This window comes from Pangasianodon hypophthalmus, chromosome 27 (assembly GCF_027358585.1).
Source record: "Pangasianodon hypophthalmus isolate fPanHyp1 chromosome 27, fPanHyp1.pri, whole genome shotgun sequence".
Taxonomy (NCBI): domain Eukaryota; kingdom Metazoa; phylum Chordata; class Actinopteri; order Siluriformes; family Pangasiidae; genus Pangasianodon; species Pangasianodon hypophthalmus.
Genome location: NC_069736.1, coordinates 16,880,976 through 16,905,292, shown reverse-complemented (window position 1 = coordinate 16,905,292; position 24,317 = coordinate 16,880,976). Strand labels below are relative to the sequence as shown.

Below are 24,317 nucleotides of genomic sequence, written 5' to 3'. Positions count from 1 at the left end.
ATTAGCTCTGTGGGAAACCCCAGTAGATTTTTATTGTGTGTGTATGTGTGTGTGTGTGTTTGTGGGTAACCTCTTCGAGTGATGGTGGTGGTACAGGCCAAGTCCTTTCCAAAACACTCTTTGGCAGGTTTCGTTTGATAGTCATCAAATACGAAAAGCGCACATGGTCCAGGAAGTACTCGTTATCAGGACAGCGGGGCTCGTGCCTCAGAATGAAACCTTTTATAAACCTGAGACAGAGAGAGAGAGAGAGAGGGAGAGAGAGAGAGAGAGAGGGAGAGAAGAGGAAAGTACCTTTATTGTCCAACTAATTTTAATGAACTGATTTTAAAATAAATAAATTTAAACTCATTTAGCTGACTGACTAAAATATTGAATGATTTAAAAATGCAGTGTGTAACATTTAAAACAGTTTCAAGACTTGTAAATATAATAGATCATTTTTATAATAATTTTATTAGCCACTTTGCATAAATTGCGATTTGAACAAGTGCCTTCAAACACATTTTATTACTTTCTACATTTTTGAAATTAGCTCCGCCCCCAAGCCTGAATCTAGAGTTGCACAACTATATTACTTTTCCCTAAAAGGCAACTGAGAAAGCATATGCTCAGCACGGGGTCTCTGGGAGGAAGAGGAAGATTTTTGATTACAACAGTAATTCATCTCGCAGGCAGAAAATCCTAAATATTACAAAACATTCTTTTTTATATCCAAAATTATATTTAATATTTATTCTGATGTTCTGATGTATTTCATAGGGTCATTCTAATTAAAGCAAAGTGCTCATGCCATGCACACACACACACACACACACACACACACACACACACACTTCATCTCTCTCACATACACACACTCACGTTCGGATGGTGTCTACAGCTTGTCTGCGGCGCTTGGCTATCCTGCGCCCTTTGACCCCTCTCCACCATGATTGGATCGTGATCGCTACAGAGGGAGAGAGAGAGAGAGAGAGAGAGAGAAACACTTTTTACACACTCATACACATCTTGACTCAGATCCCCTCATCTGTTTAGTTCCTATGGTCCTATACTGATAGAAAAAAGAGCTGGATAGTGAAGCGTTCTCAACTTCCTAAAAAAAGGAAGTCCTCTGTTGTGGGTTCCTCATAGAACCTTCATCTCACAGGGACAAACTCAGGAACATTTCCAGGTGCTAAATGAATCATTTTCAGAGGAATAACACTCTCTAAATGGTAAATATAACGTACATCTGAAGTATTACAACTATAAAAGTGATGGATGAATAGATTAGCTATTGTGATTTGTCCACACAACCCACGTCTGTCTCTGATTGGCTGCTGTTTGATGCTGGGAGTCCTTTCTTGGCCTGTGATTGGTTACTTACTTGCGTGTCTGATGCGTTGGTATTTGGCCCATTCCCTGTAGCCTCTCCAGCATTTCTGTAATATGATAGCTGCAGAGAGAAACACTTTATTTTGCACCTTATATTTCATGACCAACCCATAGAACAGATCTTTTTTTATTCTTATGGATGAAGAGTTTTGTTTCATTGTCTCTGTTGAGTCGGTATTATAAAAACTCAACTTTGTCAGTTACTGTAATTAACGTTAGGCACAGACACTATCTGTCGCCACGGTGATTATCATCCTCACCAAGGCTATTCCTCTCCTCTCTCACTCACCGATGGTTGGTTTCTTGATTTCCAGAGCGTCCTCGGTCCGGAAGAGTGTTTTTGGGAAACGAATGAAGATTTTGGACCTTTAAAAACAGAAATAGAATTTGTGAATAAATTTTTATTCATATATTTATTCATGAATTCATTAATTTTTACTTTTTTTGTTTGTTTATTATTCTAATTTTTAATATTTTAAATTATTATTTCCTAATCAGATGTAAAAGTTTAGAAACGTCTGGTGTAATAGATTTTTTTCCCACTTTTTGTTCTTGAAGACTAAATGTTTTCTGCATTTACGGTCACCATTAAAGATTCTTTTTAGCTTTTTATCTGTGTATATAATCCATAATAATCACTCGCTTCCTCATGTTACAGATAAACAAACCCACACCCACACACACACACACACACATACACACACACCTTCCCAGTTTGTACTCCTCCGGTTTGTAGTCCAGGTGTTTGACTAGGGTAGAGACACCATCTGATAGTTTTCCCTGCCAGTTTGGCCAAGTGTCTGGACACAGAGGCTTATACCTGCATGGACATACACATGCACACACACGCACACACACGCACACACACACACACACACACACACACACGCACACACACACAGAATGGACAAAAGAGAATGTGTTAGTTACTCTGTACACAGGTATAGAGAGATAGATAAGCATGTATGTGTATTTGTGTGTGTGTGTGTGTGTGTGTGTGTGTGCGTGTGTTACCTCTGTAGGAAAGCCTCGAAACTTCGTCTGTACGCAAATCCAGCTCTTCTTACTCTCAGATTCTCCATTAAGCCCAAGTACTTCACCTGGTGTCTGACCAACACCTCCTCAAACCTTCCTACACACACACACACACACACAAGCTTTACTTCTTCCTAACATCAGCTTTTGTTAACTACTCATATCTGATATTTCATGTGGTCTTTACAAAAAGCAGATAATACACACACACACACACACACACACTTCCACACCTGGTTGTTTGGCATCATTGGGTTTGATGCAGCGGATGTATGACGGCTCCTTGGACATCAGGATCTCCATTAGCTTGGCCAAGCTCAACTTAAACTGGGTAGCAGCCTGAAAACACAAAAGCATAGTGAATAGTGCGCAAAAGAAAAAAAACTTTTTTTTTTTTTTTGCTTTTTTTGTAAAAAAGCAAAAGAATAATATGTGTGTGTGTGTGTGCGGGGGGGTGTGTGTGTCTCACTGTCTCTGGTCTCCTCTGGTCTGTCAGTTCATCTGGATGGAAACACTGCTTTACTATCGAATTCTCCGACTGGCACATCACCTGTAGAGCATTGGTACAGAAAGCATTACACACAGACGCACACACATACACACACACACATACACACACCCACACATACACACACCACGAATCACACACGCATGAAAACTCACTCACATATTTAACTGTGTGCATACACATTGATGTGTTATTACCTCTTTTAGGTTCCTGTACAGAAGGTCATTATTTTTGTCCAGGAACCCTGAAGGAGATCAGCAGAGACAAATGAATAACACAGTAGAAACAAGGATGGAAAGATGGATGGAAAGATGGATGGATGGAGATAGATGTATGGATAAACTGATAGGCAGATGAATAGATGGACGGCTGGATGGATGGATGGATGGATGAAAGGACAGAACCCTAAAGGAGATCAGCAGACAGGTATGAATAACAAAACAGAAAAAGTAACGGATGGATGGATCGATGGTTAATAGATAGAGGGATGGATGAATTAGTGGAGTAGATGGAAAGATAGTTTGATGGACAGATAATCATATGGATGGATGACTAAATTAATGAATTAACTGAAGGATGAATTATGGATGAATGGATGAATGAATGGCTGGACAGATTAATGACACACTGAAAAAACAAATACATGAATGGACAGATATTTAAATGGTTGGATGACTGGTTGGACGAATGAATGGACGTATAGATGGATGGATGAATGGATGGATGCTTCACCTTACCATTCACATTGTAGTTGACCTCTCCGGCATAGTGTAGCAGACGAAACTCCTCCCGCCCTACAGCCTTGCGAATCTTCCCATTGGCCAGTTTATGACTGAAAGACGTCACATTCGACAAATCAGAGATCACAATGTTTGCAGGATTGCTAAAACTAGACACTTAACTCTGTAGTATGTCTGTCGGTAATGTTTACATGTAAGTGTGTGTGCTTACGTCACAAAATGGGCGTGGCCTCCCAACCTGTCCTCGAGCTTCTCCAGGAAGGTGATGTCACTGGCATCTCCTGGTCTTAAACACTCCTCATCCTGATTCACATCATCACGTTTCATTTAACGCTCAGACAGACTGAGACTAGAGTCAAAACAAGACAGACAAACAGACTCACCAGAATAGCGATGATGCCTTTGAATTTCTCCTCCACCAAGTCACAGATGATTTTGTTGTTGAAGTATTCCACTGACTCCCACTGTCCACACGAGGAAAAAAAAACATTTCAGTAAAAACCTTGCATTGTTTTTTTTTTTTTTTGCAATATTAGCATTTACATCTACACAGACACACACCCCAATGCCTTCTGCCTCGTACTCTTCTTGCTCGCTCTTCAGCGTGAGCTCGATGAAAAGCTGTTGCAGCTTCTCGTTGCAGTAATTGATACAGAACTGTTCAAAACTACAGAGAGACAATATCATTATAAATAATACAGAACTACTGTAACATCATTAACAGAATTCCCTCATTCCATTATCTTGATTTACGTTATAAAGTTGAACCAATACCCAGTACTAACCTAATCAGGATAAAATCATGTATACTGACATTTTTTCACTACAGTGATTGGAAAAGGAACTGCTATAAGGAGTTTATATTTGTTTCTTTCTACCTGGCTGTTTGTGTATAATGTATTAGTATTTGTAGTATACACATTTACTTTTGTCACTCCAATTATCAGTCCAGTACAATACTTCGGTTTGGATCAGCACATCCCTAAAATTAAATAATACTGAACTATTTAAAACTGCTCTAGAATCTCTAGTGCTACACAGTAATTATTTATAACTGATGTATAAGTGCAATAATTATAAATAAAGTCTCGATCAGGATGTGAATGAATAAATCCATTCTTTATTAGGCTTTTCTATCTTTTCTAGCAGGAACAATGTGATTGTGACTTTTGTGATTAAGACTTTAATCAGGAAAAAATACAGTTATTGAGAGAATATATAAATCAAAGGTGAAGGAGGGAGATGAGGTCAGACCTGTTGTTCTGAAAAACCTCAAAGCCGTAGATGTCCAAGAGACCGATAACCGAGGAGCATTTGCTGGTGTAGTACACTTCATCCTGTAAGCAATACCACATTACACAAAGGCCTAACTGAGGAAGCCGTAATGTACACTGCCATGTTTTTAACACTAGGGGGCGGCACAGACACAATTACAAACAATTCAATGAGCTTTACTAAAGTTCTTGGAACAAGTACTTCTGCAGTTCTCTAAAAACATTCAGTTTCTCCTACTGGCAGCTTATTGTAATGTGTTTAGTCAAATTAATGCAAGTGTTATCCACATATACTGATCTGAGCAGGACTTTTAAACACCTCAGTGTCATTGTTGGGTTGAGAATGCTCCAGAAACCAAAAATATTCAGCCAGCAGTCGTGCTCTGGTCAGAACGTGACCACCGAAGTAAGACCACAGAACAAGTAACATAAAAAAAATGATACTCTCAACAAGTAAGCCAGGAAGTGTGTACACAGTGTTTTAAATAAATCCTAGCAACACTGACAATCCTAGCACAATCCTAGCAACAATATTAAAAACACAGGGACACAGTAAAACTTTAGGTACACATAAATATATATTTAAACTGCTTTTCCTAATATTAAGTAATCTTTGCTCAAAATCATTGAATTGGCCGCAGATTTTTCCCCATTAGTTTGTATTGTACTAAATAATCTGTGTAGTTACCTATGTATTACTGTACTCTGACATAGTCAGATAGATTTTTTTAAAATAGAGTTTAATTAGAGTTTTCATGTCCTTTGGTAAACATTCACAACTAATCACTGTAGTGATTAAGTGTGTTAAGAGTCTAAATGTTATCCAGATTACACTTTTTCTTATTAACTTCTAGCTCCAAAAATAATTTTGGTTAGATAAAGAATAAAAAGTAAGGAGTTAGTCTACATCTTGAAGGGGATGGTCTACCACACCTGGAAGGCCAGTGATTGGTTGATCTTTTGGACAAGCCAAGTAAAGGTACGACCATATATGGCTTTGGCCAGGGCGTCTCGAGCTGAGAGAGCCTGCTCGAGGGTCAGTGGGCCGATCATCTGTAAGACACAGGCAAATAAACACATTATAAGCTTATCTATGTCCTGTGTTAAGAAAAGGTTCATGTCAGACAAAATAAATGTGCTCAGACAGGAGAAGAGAAACAGTTTACCTCCTCTCCTTTGGCAACAATCTTCTTATGAGTTAGAGCTTCACTCAGAGCTGACCCTTCCACACCCAGCAGCTGACAAAACAACACAACATTAGTCTTATCACATGAAGTCTGTAATAAATCTCTTTTTTTTCTCATTTTCCATTTTAGTAAACGCAAATGTTTCCACATCAGCACCTGAGTAATGGAGCCTATATATCAGAAATGCAAAGAATGCTGCTTAAAGGCAGGGAAAACACATTAGCATCACGGCCACAGGAGTCACATGAGCTACATTTGTAGCCCGGCAGAGATCTTCCACTTACCTCAGGCAAATCTACAACAATCTTATATCTGAGACAGGCCTTAACTCACCTGAGACAGGTAATTAGTTCACCTGAGGTAGGTGCTGGAACAGAATGGAAAATCTTACAGCTACACTCTGTTCGACACTAATCACAGATCATTACATTTCATAACACAGAGTGGGGTTTAACTCATGTGAGTCAGGTATTTGAGGTGAGGAGTGATGTGAGTCAAGGAATTTGACCTGAGAGAGGTATCTGACTCACATGAGTCAAGTCATTTAAGTTGAAAGAGGTATTTGACTCACCTGAATCAGGTATTCGAGCTGAGACAGGTATTTGACCCATCTGAGTCAGATATTTGAGCCAAGAGTGGTATCTGACTCATATGAGTCAAGGAATTTGGGCTGAGAGATATATTTGACTTACCTGAGTCAGGTTTTTACATCAAGGTGTGGTATTTGAGCTGAGATAGTTATTGTGCTCACCTCTGTGAGGTATGTGAGCTGAGTCTCTGTGGTGAAGTGTGTCTCCCCGTACTCATCCTCTCCAAACAGGGTGTTTCCCAAATGCAGAACACTCGCAATGACCTTTAGTAACTCCTGCAGAAAGAGACAAAAACAACAGGAAGTTGGAGGTGCATGTGCACGTGTGTTTCTGTGTGTGCGTGTAGATTGTGTGCAGCTGTCTAACCTCCACCTCCTCCTCATTGAAGCCAAGGACACTAAGACCTTTAGTTACGGCTTTCCAGCTGTTCTTATCGTTGATGGAACTCACCCTTGGACAGTTGCCCTGATGGTGAAAAGATAGATAGAGAGAGAGAGAGAGAGAGAGATTATAATACAAACAGCATGAAAAACGACCTCAGTAGTTCACTTCATTTTGAAAGACACACACACACACACACACACACACACCTTAACCAGGTAGCGGTAGTGCTGTGGGTTGGTCATGTCCAGCCCCAGCCTCATCAGTAGTGAGCTGTCCCCTGACTCCAGCAGCTGGTAGAAGATGTGGAAGTTCCTCTCTCCATGGTTTTGGTGCACCACCCGAGATTTCTCCAGAAGGTAGTTCAGGATGTGGCCGCCGATAGGAGCACCCTGAACCCGGGGGCAAGAAGGCCAATGAGGGTAATAAAAGTCAGAGATTGGAGTACAATATCACTGCTGTCACAACAGTCCAGGACAGCACCTCTGTCATCAACTGTTCATTTCCTGTTTACTTCCTGATTTTTCTGTTTATAACCACAGTCTACGACAATAATCATCGCGAAGTCTTGCCATTCTTTTGAGCTCTTTTGTTTTCCTTGTATGCCTAATCTATGTTTTGACCATTTCATGACTTCATGTTTACTGGATTGAACTCTTTGTGTGATGATGGTGTGTTGGACCACTGCCTGCCTAATGACTTGGATTTTTGATGGTCTATTAATAAACTCTGCATATGGATCCTCAGTCTTCTACCGATTCGAGTTCGTTACAGCTGCACAGTCACGTTTAATCTCCTTCCTGATCTAACACACCTTATCTTATTCCATGTAGTAACTCAGTAAGAAGCCCATCCTTAGCTGAAGCAGAGAAAACATGAAAAAAATGGAGAAAAACAGCATTTGCAAATGTGCAAATAAACACAATGTTGTTTACTGTGCAAGTGTGTGAGCTAATCTTATTTTTTTTAAACTGACAATGGAAGAGCTAACCTTGTAGTCAAACTGCACATCCATGTACTTGCCAAAGCGACTGGAATTGTCATTACGCAGAGTTTTGGCGTTCCCAAACGCCTGCAGGTGCAGAGAGAACAGCAGTGATGAGGAGTTAGTTTACATGTAATTATGTGTGTGTGTGTGTGTGTGTGTGTGTGTGTGTGTGTGTGTGTGTGTACCTCCAGCACGGGGATGGATTGCAGCAGCCTCTCTCGGATGGAGTGTGTGTTGTCGCGTGTAGGGCAGGTGGTGGTGTAATACTGCAGGATTTTTTTAGATGCCTCAGTTTTTCCAGCCCCGCTCTCTCCTGAGATCAGGATACACTGATCCTTACGCGCCGTCCGCAGGGCACGGTACGAGTTATCCGCCAAGCCGAAGCTGACAGAATGCACAAACACACTTTTTTTCTTAAAAAGTTTACCATACAACACTCTCCTGACTCTAAGTCCATGCAGGTGATAGTGGAATTAGCTGGTATAACACAGACATTGTGCTGATTTGGTTGGCAAATCGTTTGCCGTTTGTGCCCGTGAAAAAAACAAAAATTTGCAGGCAAGTCCCAATTTTTACAACCTCCAAATGCTGCTAACATAAATCCTTAACTCAAACACTAACTATACACCACTGTAATCCACAATTGTTCTAACAGTTATGAAATCAGACTGTTGACATGACATTATGTAAGGAATGTTATAAAATTAATCAACACCTTCTGACCAATCAGAATCAGGAATTCTAACATTAGGCTCAGCCAGGCTCAGATGTGTTCAGTGCCATCGGTCTCTGTAATGTTGCACCAAGGCCTTGGAGAACTTGATTTCACTCTACTCTATACTGATGATAAAGCTATCAAAGTGCAGGATCATGACTTTTAATCGTGTAGTGCATTGGACAGCATAAACACTAATCTGATATGACTAGATGTCTTCCTCACTAGAGGGCGGTGGATCAGACACAAAGGGTTGTGGCCCTTGGCCTGGCAGCGTTTTCATTATCAGCATCATCTTAAAACAATAATCTGATTACTTAATGTGAATAAAGTGGTAAGAAGTGGAAGGAAAACTAATTACAGCAGAGAGCAGGGTTCCACCTACTGCCACTGTGTGTGTGTATGTGTGTGTGTGTGTGTGTGTGTGTGTGTGTGTATGTGTGTGTGTGTGTGTGCGAATAATACTCCGATCCGATCACCGGAGTCTCCAGGAAAAATGAGTCATACTGGAAGAATGGGCGGAATATTTGCCGGGATTCCCATGACCCCTATACACACAAACATACACACACAAACACACACACACACTTACATGTGAGGTGAAATCTCATAGAAGCTGACTCCTCTGTAGCGCTCCATGTTTGGTTTGGAGTAGATCCCGAGCTCTTTGTACGGATTCACCGACACCAGCACGGAGCCGATATACGTCTGAAAGACAGAGAGAGAGAAAAAAGAGGGAGAGAAAATTTAAACAGATCCCAGTTTGTAATACCAGGACAGGACACACACAGCATGAGGAATGTCATACACACCCAGCGACTGGTGTCAAGGCAAGGAAAGTTTAACATCATCCTGCTGATTCGCTGCTCTAAGTTAAAATTCCACACAGCGCACAAGCAAGACAAAGTTCACAAGGCTGCAGACCTTTCCAGTGTAAAGTGGCTTTCACACTTGGCCTTTTGTTTAATTATTATTATTACAGAACAACTTGTGTGATGAGCACACCGTAACCATAACAACGCTCACTAGACCAGTATCAGTTAACTAACTAGCCTAGCTTGTTTTCTAGATGAGATTTTTTTTTTACTATCTGTAATGCAAATGGTCTCTTCCCATAGAATTACATGTAAAACCTACTCTAGGGATGCACTTCAGTCTACTGACTGTAGCCCACATGCTGCTCTGTACAGTGTTTACGTCTTATTTCAACGCCTCAGACAGCTCGTTAAAGTTCGAGGTGTATGTCTAAATATGTGCCTTACGTATATGAGGTTCTCTTTATAACGCCGGCGCAGGTTCTCGATGAAAGCTGCTTCGCTCGTGTAGTTGTCCAGAAGCAGGAAATCCTGCACCCCCACCCGATCCCTCGCTGACAGAGCGCTCTCCATCACCAACCTCACACCTCCATCCACCTCCACCTCCTACACAGAGGGAGAGAGAGAGGGAGAGAGAGAGAGAGAGAGAGAGCAGAGAAGAACCTAAGACACATGCATGTCCCCACTGAAATGTAGAAATAGTAAAGCATACACAGCACACTCTGGATAAAAGCACACATACACAGATACACACACACACACACACACACACACATGAACACACACACGTTTAGCTGGACTGTATTCAAATCTGGAAGTGAAACAAACAATAAAAGTTAATTAAAAATGCATATTAAATATACAGCTTGAGATATTTAAAAGATTCCTGTAATTCCCATGGATTAATAAATCTCTGTATAATCTCCTAAGAGTTCATTTGACAAGAAAGTTATCTTAGCGCAGCATCACACACACACACACACACACACACACACAGACGCATAACTGTGCTGAAAGATATTGAGTCGTGGTTTGTGCTTTTTTTCCGCTTTTCCGTGTTGTGTTTAACTGTGAGGTGACGGCAGCTGTAGCTGGAGTGTTATTCTAGCAGTAGAGTTACATGAGCGCTGTGTTCCACGCTGGGGTTTTTCAGTGTGTAAACATTACTGCACATTTTGGACCCATACTTAGCTACTGAAATCTTTCCAAGTCTCGAAGAAGTGCAAGTTTCTATATCAGGACTTCAGTCCAAGAAAAAAAAAAAATCAAATAAACATTGTGTATTGGGTTGTCAAGATCACTCATTGATGTAACTTTGAGTACATAAACACACACACACACACACACACACACATAAACACACACACAAACAAACAAACACGTAAACAATGGATTCAGAGTTAAAGTGGGTGAAGACAGTGTTGTGTTCCTGAGAACAGCAGTGTCCAGGGAGTCGTTAAAATCTCGTTAAGCCCCCGGCTCCGTTATCTCTGCTGTGTTAAAGGGAAAGGAATCTCTGGAACAACAATGGAAGAGAGCCAAGGAAATCCTACATCCAAACACACACACACACACACACACACACACACATCACCACACTGCTACTGCTTCTGCCAGAGTATTGTTCTATCCTGAGCACCTACAGGTGGCTTTCCTGTCTCACATAAACACACACTCTCTCTCTCACACACACACACACACACACACACACACTCACTCTTAAAGGCTTACAAGATAAACATATAAACAAGCTGTTAGAAACAGAATGAACACACACACACTTCCCCTAACATCTGTAGTCAGATTTTCCACTGTTTGAACCTTGCACGGTCAGTTTCTAACCAGTGCCCATGCATTGTGTGTGTGTGTGTGTGTGTGTGTGTGTGTGTGTGTGAGAGAGAGAGAGAGAGAGAGAGAGAGAGAGAGAGAGGGAGGTGATATGAAGATGTTGACCACATGGTGTTACAAAGAACAGCTGAACAGTTATGGAAAGATTTCAAGTACCATGGGAAGCCCAGGCATACCCACACCCACACACACACACACACACACACACACACACACTCGGAAAGGCACAACACTAAAAATGGAGTTCAGATTGCAACTGAATATATAATCAAGTTTACAAATTCCTAACCGTTGTGTTTTGGCATCACTCACCACACCCCTAATGCGCATTCCATCCCTCGCTCTCTTTCTGTCCTCCATTAGCCGTGTTTGATTTGGCCAAGTCTCTCTGCCCAAACATCTCTGCCTCTCTCTCTGCTCTCCCTTTCTCTCTCCTTCTATGTCTCCACACATCCAACATCTCTCCATCACTTTGACTCTATCACAAATGAAAATACTTTTGCTTTGATTTGGTCCCACACTGCACAGGAACAGAAACGTGTGCGTGTGGAAAGTCACAAATCATCGTATGCATTGAATTAGAGATGAATCATGTTCTTTCTGGAGTTAAACACACTAGGTTTCATTCGGAAGCTTCCTGAGAACACCTCTAACAAAACAGTGATGCACTGAAATTGGCCAAAATTGAAATTCACATAAAATACTTGAAACTAACATAAAATAAATATCCTAAAATGATTCAACTGCGTCCTACTAAGCTGCTAATATGACTTAGCTGGCTTTAAACTGTACGACATTTGGCCCGATTTTGCTGTCGCAGGCAAAAATCTTACATTGTAGAAGAATTCTTTGGTCATGAGTTGAGATCATCTGTTTTAGAAGGCATAATGTGACATGCTCAGATTATCAGCGGATGATGTCGTGCTACTGTGACGCACGACACTCAATCCAAAGCTCTTTCTGTGTGAGAAATGTCTTATACAAAGCTCTTGTTTATTGTAGAAACCATGAAAAACTGAACGTGTCATTACCATTGCACTTATTTGTAAGGTTTTAGATTTGGTGCATTGTTTTAGGCTGTTTCTCTCTTGGCCAAAATTTCCATGCATCCCAAAAAGCAAGTGGTCTAAGAACAGTAAATGCACCACATTACTGCATGTGTCCTAAAATACCAGTGCAGTTCTTACATTTCTCACTTCTATCACTTTATTTTATTCACTGCTGGTTTCAGTGTTTCCCATTCAAACCACTCTTGCCTCCAACTTAGCACCAAGTCAGAGCTGTTAGCAGTTTTGCATGAAAGACTAACAGCTCCAACCTGCTGCTGCTAACCAGAAGGCAAAGCAGTTACGACTCGAGGCAAATTCTGCTCGAGAGCAAAGGAGAGTGTCATGTTTAATGCAGAATTAGTGACTCACTAAAAGACAAGAGTGGAATCTTAAGTGCACAGGCCTGGATATCATAACACACCACCTTACACATTACACGGGTTTTCATCCAGGGGATGGTAAGTGGGAAAAAAGTCATAGCAATTTGCAGAATAACATTTTACTGTCGTAGGCATTAACATATTACAAATACCAATGCATCCTTTTCCTTGTTGAATTTATAAATTGTAGCGAAAAGCCCTCATTGTGACATTGTTTTCATCACATGACTGTGACAACGGAAAAAACAAAGAAGAGTAGCAAAACATTTAAAGGTGCATTAGGTAAGTGGTGCATTTGTGAAAAATAGGTCTCTAATGGTTAAATGGGTGGAGCTGAATAATATTTGAATGATTTTTTTTTACTCATTGAGCCCACCCCATTTCCACCCATGTACACAAAGCTCCGCCTCTGAAACTTCAACTAGAGTTCGCATTAGCAAGGACTCTTTCAAGCATTAGCATTAGCAAGGACTCTTTCAATCAGTTGAATATCTTTCAAGATATTCAACTGATCGAAAGCCAAGTTACAACTCTATAAACATAATGATTTATGAGTGTGTGAAGGAGCGTTGGGGGTGAGTCCACAAAAACATACTGACACCAGGCCAATCCAAATACAAACTTTCCGGCCCAGAAAGAAGGTTTCCAAACTGCTTTTTTTTTAGCCATGTAATAAACTTTTCTGAGACAATGGCTTAAACTATTGTTTTTGATCATTTTTACATAATTTTCCAAGAAATAAAAAAAGGGCTTTCTAAAAGGAAAAGGTTTTTTTAACCATATATGGCAATTTGTGGGCGTTTCTTTACATAAATCAGTGTGTTCCTGTACAAGCAGAGAAATTTATAATGTGTGGGATTTATCAACATCCACCATGTACAGCTGTGTGTACGCACGTATGATAAATGCCAGTTTCTTCATACGGTTCTTACACGCAAATACGAAATGCTTTGATGAATGACTTTTCTGGAATAAATGAGAGACCAAGCCCTTAAGTTCATTCTAGAGAAAACACATCTACAGTATATTTGATGGAAAACTACAGCAGAGTTTACTGTAGTTAAATATGATCAATTGTAGCAGCTATCTATGGAAGGAATAAAACATGATGGGGCATGTCATTATAGAACGATAAGCAACAATGAAGTGATGAGTTACTGTTACAACCCCAGCCTGAAGTTGATTATTTTCCTAGAAAAGCATGCTGAAGGCTTTTATTACTCTTACACAATGGCAATTTCCTAACGATTAAAATCTTAATTTATTAAAGAATGTTACATCATAATTTTTTATCCCTTTATACTTACATTAATGTTGCGGAGAAACAAGTTAGTTCCTGTTTACGTTCATTTTAAAACGCGGTTCTTTAAAACTAATCACTGATTAGAAACGTAGATGATTTGATGTTCTTATCCATCTTTATAACAATCGCTAGATTTTTCCTTCATAGTGTTTTTGAAAAAGTGCTTCTGCTTTGCTTTGGTAAGTGTCTGTTCTAACTTGTTAACAAACCTCAAGAAAGCTAAATAAAGCGATAACATATCCTGTATCCTGCACTAGATTTACAGCTACAGTGTTTTTGTGAATGTCTTGGTAGATTTAGCGCACACATCTGCACTGTAATTCCAGCACTTTGGCCTTTTCCAGGTAGGAACCATGCGTGGCAAATCTGCATCACTTACACATCTGCTTTCATACAGCATTCATATGGAAACACTTTTTAGAACTGAGACCTGGGATTAAACACTCAAACACAAGAGTTTGTGTTTAGTCAGAGTTGCTAGAGGAACGTCAGCTATTTTAAAGAAGGTTACAAATGCCATTATAAGTTTGTAAGACTTTGTAATAGTTGTTATTTCTGAGTATTTATGCAACGCAGTCTGGGTGAACGAAGGACATCGGTCCTAAAATGTAAATATAAATGGAAATGGAAATGAAGGACTTTGTGTGTTATTTTCTGCAGCAAATGCTGTCAGAGCTGCTGTTATAGAAGATGAATCAACACCTTCTGACTAATCAGACTGGAGAATCCAACAGCACTGTGGTATAAGATTCCTCAATGGCACAAAATGTGGCTGTGTCTCAAACTGAATACCATGTCCTAGGGTTAGTATAAAGTTTACTCTATTAATCTGAAGCATATTTGTATTTGTTTATGAGAGTTTCATTAAATTCACTATTTTAAAACGCATGGTTTGTAAACAGTTTACACAGTTTAGAGACCAAGACTAAAGCAGATGAACTCCGTCATTGGTAGCCATGTTGTTTTTGTCCATTATGTGCTACAACCCCCCTTCCCTCCATAACGGGATGCATGATGGGGCAGTGTCCATCGCTTGACACTTTATCATTTTGGCAAAAACATTTCATCCCCTAAGTCTTTGTACTGAATTACTTTTGGTTCTGATTGTGTGAACATGCAATCTCTGTACTTAAATATCACCCAAAGATCCTGTAAGGGAGGCTGTTTTGGGAGAACTTGGCTGTGGGCCTCTCTGGTTTTATACGGCTCTGGCTTTTCCATATAAGGGGCTTTCTTTCTGCTACATGGCCCTGATGAGGGCACTGTGTCTTGGGCATTTACGGTGAACTGCCTCCTCCACACTGAGCGTACTCACTGACTGGGATTGTGGGAAACGATTTAGTGCTCAAGATTATGAAAGAACTGAAATCATCTCCAGACAGTACAAAAGGGTAATGGAGAAACGGCCAAGGTCTGCAGTACACATGCTGGCTCACACACACACACACACACACACACATATTTTTTTTTTTATCATACATATGCATGAACACTATCAAGTAAGACTTGAATTTCCACATACATTCAACACTGTAAAGCATTTCCACAAACCTTAACCTTCAGTATGCCTAATATTAATCTCAGTAACTTTAACCCTCAGTACACCTAACCCTAATCTCAGTAACCTTAACCCTCAGTACACCTAACCCTAATCTCAGTAACCTTAACCCTCAGTACACCTAACCCTAATCTCAGTAACCTTAACCCTCAGTACACCTAACCCTAATCTCAGTAACCTTAACCCTCAGTACACCTAACCCTAATCTCAGTAACCTTAACCCTCAGTACACCTTAACCTTCAGTACATTTAACCCTAATCCTAATCTCAGTAACCTTATTCTTCAACAGTACACCTAACCCTAATCCTAATCTCAGTAACCTTAACCCTCAGTACATCTAACTCTAATCCTAACCTCAGTAACCCTAATCTTAATTTTAATCCTAACCTCAATAAGATTAATATTAATCTCCTAATCCTATCCTCAGTAACCCTAAGATTAACCCTAACCTTAACCTCAGTACACATAAACCTAACTTTAGACCCAGCAAATCTTTTAGCTTTTAGTTGTTCAGATAAGAGCTGCAATATTTGTGCAGACAGGTTGCATGGTCAGTCTTACTGAAGTTTTACCTCAATATCAAAATATTTAGCCCCACCAAACAACTAAATACCCCCACCACCACCACCACCACCACCACCAACACCAACACCAAAAAAAAAAACCACACACACACACACAGAGAGAGAGAGAGAGAATGTACAGAAAGTTTTCAAAGACTGGTCTTACCCTGCCAATGTACCTCATCCTTCTTCTTTTTCTCCTTTTTGCCTCTCTTTCACTCTTTCAATAATCCTTTGTTTCTGCAATCCTTCCCTATTAATCCTACAAGTTTGTTTGACAGACTGTCAGCAGCACCTCAGCATGGGTGTATGTGTGCATCTCCTCACAGACGGCTCATCCTACGAAATTCTCTACCCAACACACTCTGATACACACCATCGAACCTGACCAACTTTTCTACTTGCAGAAATCCTTCATCATTTTACTCGAGCAAGCTCTACCCCCCTCTTCTCACATGAACATGCTCCCTCTCTCTGACGGAAAAACACCGTAACGCACACAAGCCTCTATAATGAGTGGATTTCTATTACGCTGCTCCCCTTTCTGCTTCTCTCTCTCCCTCTCCCTCTCTCCCTCTCTCCTGGAACGTTAGAACAGCTGGGATGAGTCACTCCTTGAACAACAAATAAAAGGGAAAACCCAAAAAAGAAAAACTTCATCCGTAGCAAAGGAGGACATGGGTTAAAAAAACGAGGAAAAGAATTGAAAGCAGAGTCCGGAAAAATCCACTAAGTGTCTGCGGTGGCCGTCATCTCATCACCATGAGTGTATCCAAAAGATCCAAACAAATCCCATGACTCCGCCTGAGAGCATTTTTCCCCTTTCCTTTCCACCCCTCCCGTTTTCACCCTCTCCCTCCCTCGCTCCAGCTCTCCCCCTCTCCTTCACATGCCAGGACACATTGGTGTGCAAAAAAATTAGTGATTTCTCTGCAGAAACACTCGTTGTAATCTACACGTGGTACAGTACATGTATGTGCCGATTATCAGTTGTACAATATATCACAATATTCAGCACACGCAGCTGTGTTACTGTGGACACTTTGAAAACATCACCACAGCTCCTGAGTTCAGTTTTAGAGGAGGATACTTGGGCTGGTTTTATCCTACTGATATAAAGTCTGTCTTCTCTTTGTATTTAGGACAAAGTTAAAGAAGAATTGCATGTATCCTTTTCCCATAATTCTGTTTGCTGAACAAGATTTCAATGAAAGTTTAGCAATAACATAGCAGAAATGGTTTCAATCCTTTAGATACAATACTATAATACTAGCTATTTACTGTAATATATGGAGATTTAGTTTCACATTAAGGCTTCTGGATGCTAAGATAATGATGATTTAATAAGATTCTGATAAGCATTCTTGCTAACTGTCTCCATATCTTCTTATTATAACTTTACGCAGTCAGCTAACACACTTTGTCATTTCCCCATCTGTGCCTTCACTGATAGAGACAGAAAAAAAAAAATTATTACTTTTATTATTTATTATTATTCTCATTACATATCCCACTATACTTACTTACACCTGAGAGGAAAATTAAGTTTGAGAAGCCATGAGATAATTGGTAGCTGATAGATGCAAACCATAGTTTGCTTTTCATATTTTCATAGCCCTATAAACCCCTCCCATGCTTGGGGATGCTCCTGATGGCAGTGTAAAAAAAACAGTGTAAATCTGCCATATAAAGCTCCCTCTTACTACACATGGTCACCTCGCAATTAAACATTTCAAGAGTAAATAAAGGCTCAATTAATAATAAATTTTCGTACTAATTATAGCCACATGATGGCCAATGACTTGCTGACTTTTTGTTGAAGGCACAAACACAATGTGATATATCAGACACTTTCTTAGAAAAGGATAATGACTATGGCAGAGTCATCTGTTAAGCAGGAATTTATATACTCATTTGTATCCGTATTAATGCAACTAACTAGCTAACTAGCTCGCTATACTTTATTACATTATGATATTATGTATTATCCAAGCAACCAAAACATGACTTGACTGATGGGCTAGCTAAGGAATTTATCACTGGTCTATTTCTCTATTAGACAGTTTACCACTGAGACCTGCATCTGATGGATGTGTATATTATAAACAGTATGGTTTAGCAGCCTGAAACCATTCATCATCATCCTAATTATCACCATCATCATCACGACCAGTGTTTATGAGATTCAGTATATTTATGGCAGCTGCTTAATTGAAGCAGTGTGAACACTTCAAGAGATAAAAGGTCAACACACACACGCAGCAGGGGAGAATAAATTATTCATTGCAGTGGTCATGGCCAGCACACTGTGATGATTGGCAGGGTAACCATGGAGACCAGCAGCAAATACTTACACATGTGCACATACACACACACACAGAGGTATTACATCACCAGTCTTATGATAAAAATATGCTGAAATGCAGGGTAAACAACAGGAGACACAAAACCATCTTTGTTTTTCATCCTTACACACCGAAATACACACACACACACACACACACACACACACACTTTCTCTGTGTGTATCAGGTTGGATCTTTGGCTCAGGGTTACAGTTTCATATTCGGTCAGTGAAGCCAAGTTCAGTTTTGCGTCAATGTCTCATTTCTTCCAACTCATGATCTTACCCCACACACACACACACACACACACACACACACACACACACACACTCTTGAGCTCTGTTCCTAAGGATGTCCCTAATGATGAATTTTTAGACTAATATCAATGCGGGTTGTGAAATAAATGTCCACATCCCTCTCCATTCCCCAGATTCTTACTAGTCTAGAAGAGAAGGAATCTTGGATAGGATCTTGAATGAGTTCCTCTTAGTTCTCTAATGCTTTGCTCTGATAGTTTACCTCATTTGTCCAGAAGATGTTCAACTCCCAGGACTGGTAATGTTTGATGGGAATTAATGACACTCACATGTCCTACCATGTCCTACTGTAGACCCTTAAGCAAGGCCCTTAAAACTCTACATTTTCATCTTGTGCTTGATTTCATGTATGTCAGGATATTCACAAAGGAAAATTCCTTCTGAGCAGAGCAACCTGAGTTATGCAGAGCAGTATCAGCGAGTGTAATCACTAAAATGAGCTCAAGGTATCATGAACAGCACACACACAAAGCTATTCATGAGTGTGGAGCAGTGGAGCAAGCATGCAGAGAAACTATCACACAGGAGATCACTTCAATTCAGCGAGCACTGAGACACACACACTTCCTTTCCCCTTGCCCTCCAGGTGATAGTTAGAGGGCACAGGAGAACCTCGTATACTGTACACAATCTCACAGTCTATTTTAGATAGAGCAAAACGTGGTGCTTGTTCATGTTGCTGCAGTTTCAGACTGAGGTTTAAATGTTAGAGGGAAAGGGTAAGAGAATGTTGGCATGGCACAGTTGCCATACCTACCGTCTTTGTCATCATGGCGTGCTTGAAAGAAATAGAAAGGACAAGATTTAGCTTTAAGATTACATTAGAAGAAACAGGGAAAAAGAGGGAACATCTTCAGTCAGCGCCGATCCAAAAAGTTGATGAATGGCTAAGGAAATTTGTGCCTGTGTTATCTTATCTTAATACCCCAGTGAAACAGGAAGTCCACTTTAGGTGCCAATATCGGCATCACATATAGTTTTGTTAAAAAAAAATAATATAGGCATATAGACAGATAGATAAGAATTTTTTATTTTCATTGAATAAAATTAAGGGTGAAAATTCCTTAATTTTTTCATTGTGACATTTAAGCTAATTAACCACAAACCATTTTTTCATGACCTTTTTTTTTTTAAACACACTGTCTGCAGAGACACGAGTCTTTCATACACAGATGTTAAAAACGAGTTCTCAGCTTAGGGTGGGGTTCTCTTCCATAATCTGTGACGGCTCTGTGGAGTCAGGAAGTTAAGTTCAACACATCCAGAGAGTTCCCAAAACTTCAGGAAACTCCAACATGTTCATTGCCAGCAGTTCAGAAACAGACACCAGTTATTTTCCAAAACAAATCAAAGACCAAAACACAGCATCCTGGGGGTGCACGGCGAGTTTCAATTTTTCAATTTCACAGACTGAATGTCGTGTACTTTCACATACACGTATCTTCAGCCCACTCCAATGACGTAACCAAACTAAATGTGGAATGCACGTTTCCGTTGAGAAATGCCTTAAGAACTGTGCAGGTCCATTTAGGGTTTTTTTGGATCTCCACCCTGGTTCCCAGTGGGGTTGTTACATAGAAGCACAATGAAGTGTGTGTTAGAATGTGAGAGAGAGAGAAAGAGAGAAAGAGAGAGAGAGAGTGTGTGCAAAAATATTTACGTCAGATTTAGGACTAGAGCCGCACTATATGGAAAAAATACCATATTTATACACGTGTGTGTGTGTATATATACGTACATTAAATGCTGACTGTTAAAAGCACTTTCTTTTTCACATGGCCTGTTTTTGGACCAAATTAATTCCGAGTGGTTGGATCATGTGCCTGGCGTGATTGATTCAAACACGCAGAAACTTTCAGTGGTGCTTTTAACACAATGAGTTACTCTCTCCTAAAAATAAAAGAAGGATAAACGTGAGAGTGTGGTCCTGGAAAAGCCTGGTTTATAATATGTATAATGTTTTGGTCTCAGTTTGAAGTTTCCAGGTAATTAGAATTATGAATAACCTCAAATTTGCAGAACTGCTTTATTAATATGGATTTTCCATCCATAAATCATATTGGACACCATCTGGAGGGATTAGCTCAGTGTTTGTATATTTTGTTAAACATGAAAACATCAGAGTATTAGAAATAGAAGGAAAAGACGCAAAAGAGAAAGAAGTGGAAATTCAAAGGAAACTTTTCTCTTTCAGAAGAAATGCATAATCAACTGGTTGAAGCTAAGGATCCTGAGTGGCGAGGTATCCTGACACTACGACATCCATCAATGGCCGAAAGCCAAGGGAGCAAAATTAGCCGTGCTCTATGGGTGGGGAGAAGGTACTCTCTCTCACTCTCTCTCTCCCGTCAATCACAATGACGCTAGCCAATCGCTGACATCTGTAAGCTCGTGTGCGGAAGAGGGCAGATTCCTCTTTCCTCCGAGTGTGTTACGCTGCCCTGTGATACACTATGAGCAGCAATTTGAAAAGATGTGGTTGGTTGGTTGGTTGGCTTCACGTGTCTCAAAGGAAGCATGTGTTAGCCCTCACCCTCCCAGGCTGGTAACTTCATACGAGAGGGGAGAACTGGCAGGTGGGTGGGAATTGGCAAATGACCAAATTGGAAAGAATATGTGGGGAAAAATTGGTATAAAGCTCATATTAGTCCTTTTTACATGAAGGTTAAACATACTAACATTAGCAAAATATGAAATTAAATTACTACATGTTTTGCAGAAATGAAAATAAGTAAATGAATAAAATAAAGTTATTGTTTTATTTCCTAATGGGAATTGAGCTAACAATTTCCATTCAGCATTTTCTGATCAGGATCTAATGGCTCTGAAACACATTTATTGTTTAACTGATTGAATTACTGTATGTTCCCAATTCTTTTTCATGATTGTTTTCAGAGATCACTATCACAAATATCAAACCACAACCTGATACCATGAGTAACCGTAATATTCCACTACAACACATTTGAAAGCCATCAGAAGACAAGAGAACACATTCAAAATTAGTTACAGGTCACCCATATCAACCCATATGGAAAATGCAAAATATCTTTACTAACTACTACAAACCTGTCAGGAACCAAATCTACAAAATGCCTTCCGAAGATTATTCTCAGCAGAGACAGGAGTAGCCTACAGGGGATGACGGCAGGGAATAAAGATCAGAAAAGGCTTTTTTGTACCGTACGATTAGTGGTAATGTTAGTTTTCACATCATCTCTAGGCATTACTGAGCTAGCACAGGTGTTAGCATTTTGAAACACTGGCTCCTGAACCTTTCTTCGTTGTCACCAGTGGAAATAGTCAGGGAGTAGTTATACAAGCCCCCACAGTTGGACAATGATGAAATGAACTTTGTTGAGATGTTGTAGTGTACTGTTGTTCTACATACCGAGCCTACCATACCGAGATTCACCAAGTCCTTCATTTTCATATCATATGACACTGCTAGCTAACAATAATAATAATAATAATAATAATAAGTCTTACTAAAAGACTTACTGGGGTACCTTGGCCAGTGCTTAGCTCCTCCCACAATCTGAAACAGAATCTAAAATAAGGAAACTCTTGGAAAGTATTAAAATCATTATATTCTGTTGAGGAAATGCTCTGGGAAAACCATGAAGACAAAATAAAACCTTGTTTTATTCTCTACAAATCATACAGCTGTTTTACCTCTTACTATGCTAATAACTTCTGCTTCTGCTAACGTTTAAAAAAAAACCGTTAGCCAGTTGAGCTCACATTTCTGAAGAAAAAACAGGTATAAAAACAGGTTTGAAGCATTATAAAACCCAAGAACTTCCTTTCAGAAACTTCCAAAAATACATTCAGTAACTTACTTTTGGAAATATCTACTAATAATTTCCAACATTTCAACTTATATATATATTAAAAGTTTAGCATCATTCCTGACAGGAATGATAAACACGACAAATTTCCGTTTACAGCTGATGAGTCATTAATTTTCATCCATAAATGAGCAGGAGAATGCAATTAAAAGTACAGCAAAACTTTTAAAAAAGCTAAAATATTCATTTTTCGAGCGTTATTTTATTTATTTTTTAATTTACCTCGCTTGTCAGTTGAAGGCTCGAGCTCTGCCAGAGACGACCGTTACGCCTCAGTGACGCAGCTCGCGCGCTGATCCGAACGCGCGCGTCACGTTTCACTTCACCTGGAGCGGCTCGAGCGACCACGTGACTCCGTGCTCGCGCTCGTTATTGCTTCCAAAAAAAAATAAATAGTAATAATAACGATGATAATAATAATAAGAAGAATAAATATAGAGAGAATATCTGACGGAAAATGTGTCGTCTAATAAAGCTCTCTACGTAGCGCGAGCGCTCCGGGTCTCCGTCTTTCTGTGGTTGCTTGCAGCAGTTGCCTTCTTTGCATGGGAATTTTTTTCTTTTTTTTTTTTTTGGAGGAGAATCTCCACACCCTACAGATTAACAGTTTGCACAAATGGTTTCCTGTCATTCTCTTTAAAAAAAAAAAAAAAGTGTGATCTTTACGCCTCCTTCCGCGTGCACCGCTATGGGACAAGGCTTATTGTGTCTCAATTCAGTACTTGCATTATTTTCCATTTTATGGCACTTTTATTGGAACTGTAGTGTCCCAGGGTCCCATGTACAAACTAAAGCACAATATTAAAGAAATGGAACATTAAAAATGCCATATTCTTTGGCAATATAGTGCATGAAAGGCATAAAGTAACAATGCACACAGGGACTTGTAGTAAGAGAAATGTTTATTTAACATTTAAGGAATGAGTCTCCAGTGTCAGCACTTTGTAACAATCAGAGGTAAAACTGTAACTTTTAGTTTTCAGACATCTTCTACTGGTTAGATGCTAACTGGTCAGATACTATGCTCAATGACAATAAAGTTGACGCTTTGTGTTTTTTCAGTTATACAACAAGCTGCATTTTTCCATCTTATTAACTTTGAAAGATTTATTTATTTATTTATTTTAAAGAAAGGCTGGTGAGGGAATGACTGTTTTATAGCGGCTATAAGGTAAGTGAAAACAAGAACTAACTTGTTTCATGGACGCAGCATTAAATGTAACTATAAATGGATAAAACTAGCACATGTCTTCTTCTTTTTTTAATAAATAAACAAGTAGAACTCTATTCCTGGTTAGTAATCTGTATACCTCAAATCCCCTTAAAATATACTTCAAACAGGAAGGAAGCTACTGAAAAACTACTAAAAACTATGTTGGACATTTGACCTTGCTGTGATCTTGACCCTGTTTGGATCAGTTTCAAAATCTAATCAGTTCACCTGCTGGTTACAATGATAATTCCATATAAATCCTGCAAACATTCAACCAGT

General features: G+C 39.6%; 1 protein-coding gene across 2 annotated transcripts in view; it reads right to left on the bottom strand.

The window, feature by feature from the left end:
• Positions 1 to 23,333, bottom strand: part of myo1ca (myosin Ic, paralog a) — a 29,333-nt gene extending 6,000 nt beyond the window's left edge. Inside the window, exons 1-24 of one of the 2 annotated variants that reach the window (XM_053230301.1) lie at positions 23,048 to 23,333; positions 10,058 to 10,216; positions 9,388 to 9,503; positions 8,266 to 8,464; positions 8,084 to 8,164; positions 7,302 to 7,484; positions 7,078 to 7,176; positions 6,873 to 6,986; positions 6,101 to 6,172; positions 5,868 to 5,987; positions 4,915 to 4,997; positions 4,222 to 4,327; positions 4,044 to 4,124; positions 3,872 to 3,963; positions 3,658 to 3,752; positions 3,118 to 3,164; positions 2,882 to 2,962; positions 2,646 to 2,751; positions 2,392 to 2,509; positions 2,084 to 2,197; positions 1,667 to 1,743; positions 1,370 to 1,438; positions 865 to 949; positions 71 to 230 (exon numbers count right to left, since the gene is read on the bottom strand). In XM_053230301.1, coding sequence (XP_053086276.1) covers positions 71 to 230; positions 865 to 949; positions 1,370 to 1,438; positions 1,667 to 1,743; positions 2,084 to 2,197; positions 2,392 to 2,509; positions 2,646 to 2,751; positions 2,882 to 2,962; positions 3,118 to 3,164; positions 3,658 to 3,752; positions 3,872 to 3,963; positions 4,044 to 4,124; positions 4,222 to 4,327; positions 4,915 to 4,997; positions 5,868 to 5,987; positions 6,101 to 6,172; positions 6,873 to 6,986; positions 7,078 to 7,176; positions 7,302 to 7,484; positions 8,084 to 8,164; positions 8,266 to 8,464; positions 9,388 to 9,503; positions 10,058 to 10,183 — 2,424 coding nt within the window. In that variant the 5' untranslated portion in view covers positions 10,184 to 10,216; positions 23,048 to 23,333. Of the gene's footprint in view, positions 1 to 70; positions 231 to 864; positions 950 to 1,369; positions 1,439 to 1,666; positions 1,744 to 2,083; positions 2,198 to 2,391; positions 2,510 to 2,645; positions 2,752 to 2,881; positions 2,963 to 3,117; positions 3,165 to 3,657; positions 3,753 to 3,871; positions 3,964 to 4,043; positions 4,125 to 4,221; positions 4,328 to 4,914; positions 4,998 to 5,867; positions 5,988 to 6,100; positions 6,173 to 6,872; positions 6,987 to 7,077; positions 7,177 to 7,301; positions 7,485 to 8,083; positions 8,165 to 8,265; positions 8,465 to 9,387; positions 9,504 to 10,057; positions 10,217 to 16,478; positions 17,106 to 23,047 lie in introns of those variants that run through there. The other variant, XM_026921715.3, reaches the window with a different exon arrangement.
• Between the last annotated feature and the right edge of the window lie 984 nt (positions 23,334 to 24,317).